The sequence below is a fragment of the Manduca sexta genome, unplaced genomic scaffold, assembly GCF_014839805.1.
Source record: "Manduca sexta isolate Smith_Timp_Sample1 unplaced genomic scaffold, JHU_Msex_v1.0 HiC_scaffold_2496, whole genome shotgun sequence".
Lineage (NCBI taxonomy): Eukaryota > Metazoa > Arthropoda > Insecta > Lepidoptera > Sphingidae > Manduca > Manduca sexta.
In genome coordinates, this window is record NW_023593466.1 from 4,221 (window position 1) to 8,961 (window position 4,741).

The window sequence follows — 4,741 nt, forward strand, 5'->3', positions numbered from 1 at the left end:
ACCCCATCTAGCATGACTACTGAATGGACAACTAAAAGATCATCGGATGGGAGAGCCATTGCCATTGTCGTCCTGTCTCTGCGAGACTTGAGACTGTGATGACTCGACAAGAATGTAGAATAGGCTTAATACACTTATGTGACGAGTATCATTGACGGTCTCTGTGGCATTGATACTAGATAGAGAGAAGATACTACCTTGCTTGCGTGAAAGTTTTTCTGGAATAAAAGTCCAGCTATAATACATTTTCCTGTAATAAAAAATAGCCTATGTCCTTCCCAGGATCTTGATCTATTATCAGACAAACGAAATATCAAAGTCGATTCAGCTGTGGAAACCGTAACAGACAGACAAAACAGTTACAGTTAAAGTTAGGTATCATTACCGGTACGGCGAGGTGGCGAGAGTTGGTCGGAAGAAAAAACCTTTCCTTTTTCGTCTTACTGTTCATCCAGTAGACTTCATTTTCAACAATAAACTCCAGAGATGGAATATAATTTACTATACTTAATTATCGAGGGTAAAGAATAACTTCACTAGATAGTCATTTATGTAATTTTATTTTATCAAGAGTCATCATACAGTCTTTTTTTATATAACATTAAATAAGTTTTTGTACCAAAATACTAAATTTTCATTTGCATTAGTTGCTGCGTTGCTATTGTAATTAAACCATTAAAGTCTTCATGTGTGTGCGAACGCCAAAATTTACATCTTCCCCAAACAATGGCAGGAAAATTAGGTGAAGAAATTCCTTGAAAAATTCTGGCAATACTTCTGCCTGTAAAAGTGCAATCTTTATATGAAGATATTAAAGCTCTAACATCACTAATAACTCTTTCTGTATCTAGAGCTCTTTCTTGCAATACAACATATTCAGGCAAACTATTTTCTCTTTCAAAGTAATTTCGTATCGTTAATTTAAGTTCATTGGATTTTTCTAAATTAAGAGTTGAATAACCATCGTCTATAAAGCAGTTAGCAAGTTGCTTAAATGCCTCATTACATTCCTCCAATTGATATAATTTCGTTTTATCTTGAAATAGTACCGATTCGTGGAGCTCATCTAAAACATTATCAAGTTCTGTAGATGTTAAGTCACCTCTAGCTTTTATCCTAAATCCTAGTGTGTGAAATTCTACTTTTAAATGGGATCTTCTAGCTGCTCCAGATTCTGATATCCATTCCAAATTTTTTAATTGGTATTTAGTTATACCACTCTCCCAACCTATTGCAGAAGCTACATCAATAACATTAAATTCTATTACACTTTTGTTTACAACTGATGGATCTTTTTTACTTTCTAAAAGAATTGCTGTTGCTAGAGGAACACAGGTTTTGGCAGCTAGGAGTATCATTTTTGGTCCTCCATAAGAAGAGATTTTGCACATAGTATATGCATTATTTAATACTTTTATATAATTTTTCGTTTGGAGTTCTACATAGCAAAGCAATGTAGCAATATTTTCTGAAGGCAAATCCAACTCTTCCACTGTGACATCTATAGGTATTCCAACTTCATGACCTTTACATTGAATAGATAGATTGTTAGTGGATTCTGACTGGTGTGATAAACACTCACATGGAATAAATACTCTTTGAAGTAGTTTTCTTATAGTAGGCCTGTCGATGGAGTTTGCATGAATATGTTTCAAAAGTTCATTTTTATCATTATTACTGTTATTCATCAATACATGACAAATTGCCAGTTGACCATCACGTCCAGCTCTTCCAACTTCTTGTACATAAGACTCAAAACTACTCGGCATATTGTAATGAATTATACATCTGATATCAGATTTATTTATACCCATACCAAAAGCAACAGTCGCAACTATAATTCTCAGGGCGCCATTCATAAAGTGAGTCTGAATTTTTTTCCTTTGAGCTGCTGACATCCCAGCATGATAAGATTCAGCAATATAAGACATTCTTTTCCGTTTTTTGCTCGGTTTTTCCATATTCATTTTCCCAACTTCCTGAAGGCTTGATCTTAACATAGCAGCCACTCTTTCACATTCATCTCTACGTATGCAATAAACAATAATAGAATTGAATGATGAGATTCGTTCAGAGTTCAAAAAGGATATAAGCCCCTTATCCTTATCTCTTTCAAATGATACAGACAAACAAAGATTATCAGGTAAATTAGGATTTGTAATTACCCCACTAATACCATCAGAAATATTTAAATGTTGAATAATGCTTTTAATAGTGGTCTGAGAGGCTGTAGCCGTTAGACCAAGTATACATTTAACATTTAGTTTTTCTCGTAAGACTCTGCTGATCATTAAATAGCTGGGTCTGAAGTTGTGACTCCATTGTGAAACACAATGAGCCTCATCAATACAAGCAAATGCAATTTGGGGCAAGGATTTAAATAGGCCTGCAAATCCATTAGATGTATCACCAGATATTAATGCTTCAGGAGAAATCAACAAAATATTTATTAAGCCATCCTTTAAACATTGTACAATTTTACGTCTTTGTGTAGGTGACTGATTAGTGTGCAAACAACCAGCTTTTAAAAATTCTGGCATATTTAACACTTGATCTTCCATTAATGAAACAAGTGGAGAAATCACTAAAGTAATACATTTGTAGTGCTGACTGTAAATATAAGCAGGTAATTGATAACAAAGGGATTTACCACCACCTGTAGACAATATAAGTAGTGTTGACATACCACATAATATGCGTTTTATGGTTTGTTCTTGACCTGATTTAAATGATTCATGCCCAAACTTATGAAGAACATCTAGGAGATCATTTGTGGGTATTTCTTGAGAGGTATTGTATACAGGTTTTATGTTAGCATTACAACTGTTTGAGGGCTCTTTTAAAATACTTAAAAAGGATTCAGGAATTTCACTTGGCTTGAATGTAACATTTAATTGCTCTGAAAGTGTCTGCTTTTCATTACTTTGGTCTGAAACATATTTTTGCATGTCTCCAAGTGTTGGCAAATCATTATCATTGTAACTTTCCAAAGGTAAAAGAGATTCTCCTTTATGAGCAGCACAATATATTGACATATGTCCCTGGTACCTCCACACTTGAAACATGATATTTTTCCAGATTCAGGAAATTCCATGCCTCCGTGAAGAGCTTTTTATTTTTCCATTGCTGTTTTTATATTTTGAAAAATTTATACTTTTCTTTCCTCTAACAAATACCTTTTTTCTATATTAATTTTAACAAAGTTATCATTTAGAGTACCCAATTTTATTTTATTTGTTATTGCTGCACTTGCTGAGCTTTCTGCTTTCTCTTGTTTTTTATCCTCTTTAGAGGCAGGACCAGTTGTATTCATATTTTTCAGTACTTCCGAATGTCTTGGGAGTATATCTTTATCTAGAGCAAAAGGAACATATTCTTTAATATCTGGTGGAGAATCTTCTGCTTCACAGTTTACTTTTCCAACTTGCTTTTTTACTTTGTGTTTATTGGTTTCCTTTTTAGTTGACCATTGTTTTTCATTATCTATTTTAACATTGTTGATCGTTTCATTATGCCTGCCCTGATTTTCAAAATCACAAATATGCATTTTTCTTTTCTTTAACGCTGGTTTTAATTTGCTGATTGCAATATCATCCTCTGATTCACTGTTTTCTACGATATCCAAAGTATTTTTGGTTGGTATGTCTATATTTCTAATACCAAATTTCTTGGATTCTTCATAACAGCTATTATACTCTAATTCTTCAGTCTCTATTCCTGTCGTTCTCTTCAGCCATGCTTTATCTAATACTCGTACATTTGGGCTGTTTTTACAATCATTAAATTTAAGTAATGGTGTGGGAATAATTATTTTTTCTAAATCGGTATATGGTTTTATTGTTTCATCTGTCAAAATAGATTCTGAATTAAACGTTTTTTCACCATGTTCTTGACTTGATCTTTTAATTATGGTATCCAATGCAGATTGCGATTTTGCGACACCTAATTTTCTAGGATTTCGTAGAGAAAATTTTCTGTTATGGAATAGCTTCTTTGACAAATTTTCTGTGCATGGATGAAGTTTGTTAGAGCAATGCTGAACTTGAACTTGTGATATAAGGTTATCGAGTTCTTGACCAGTGGGCAACATAGGCATGTCCTTTTCTGGAGTTGTGGGGACTGATTTCAATGTGTCATTAGAAATAGGCTCGAGAGACATATCTATGTTTTCGTCAATATCACACACAGAAAGGGAATTTTCTAAAGCGGTACTTTTTAACTGAAAGTATTTTTTATACGCATATTTGATTTTCGAAGGAGCTTCTTTTATGTCAAATTTCGAAGGTGTACGAGAATACATTGTCTTGAATTCATTTTCCCAGGTTTTCACAATCAGTTTACACTTGAGGTACGCTTTGTCCTTTTTTATTGATTCTATGAGGTCCATTTTGAAATATCTTATAACATATAAAAAGTTAAAGATGCTGATAAACTTTTGAATCGGCAAGATTTTAGTCTCCAAGAGCAGAAAACAACATACCATAGAGAATTTTTTCTTTCCTTCGTCCTTAGAGGACAGGCTATAGTCTTACGACCATACTGCCTAGTCTTACGTATTTCTTTTCTTCAAATTTAAATTCTTAATATATTGTCTTTCGTAAGTATTCCAATTAGTAGTTTTCGTAAGTATAATCAATTCCAGGTAAAGTATAATCCATTTTTCCAATTGTCAAATCCAGAGTAAATATCAATTCAGTACGATTTTCCTCGTCAGTGAATATGTTTCATATTATCCGTAATA

General features: G+C 33.2%; 1 protein-coding gene across 1 annotated transcript; it reads right to left on the reverse strand.

Annotated features, from left to right (window-relative positions):
• Nucleotides 1–541: 541 nt before the first annotated feature.
• On the reverse strand, nt 542–4,741 carry LOC115451852 (ATP-dependent DNA helicase Q4). The gene is given in 4 exon segments (XM_030180235.2): nt 542–3,041; nt 3,044–3,113; nt 3,115–3,184; nt 3,187–4,741. Coding segments are annotated over 4 exon segments (3,852 nt in total). The 5' UTR covers nt 4,484–4,741; the 3' UTR covers nt 542–626.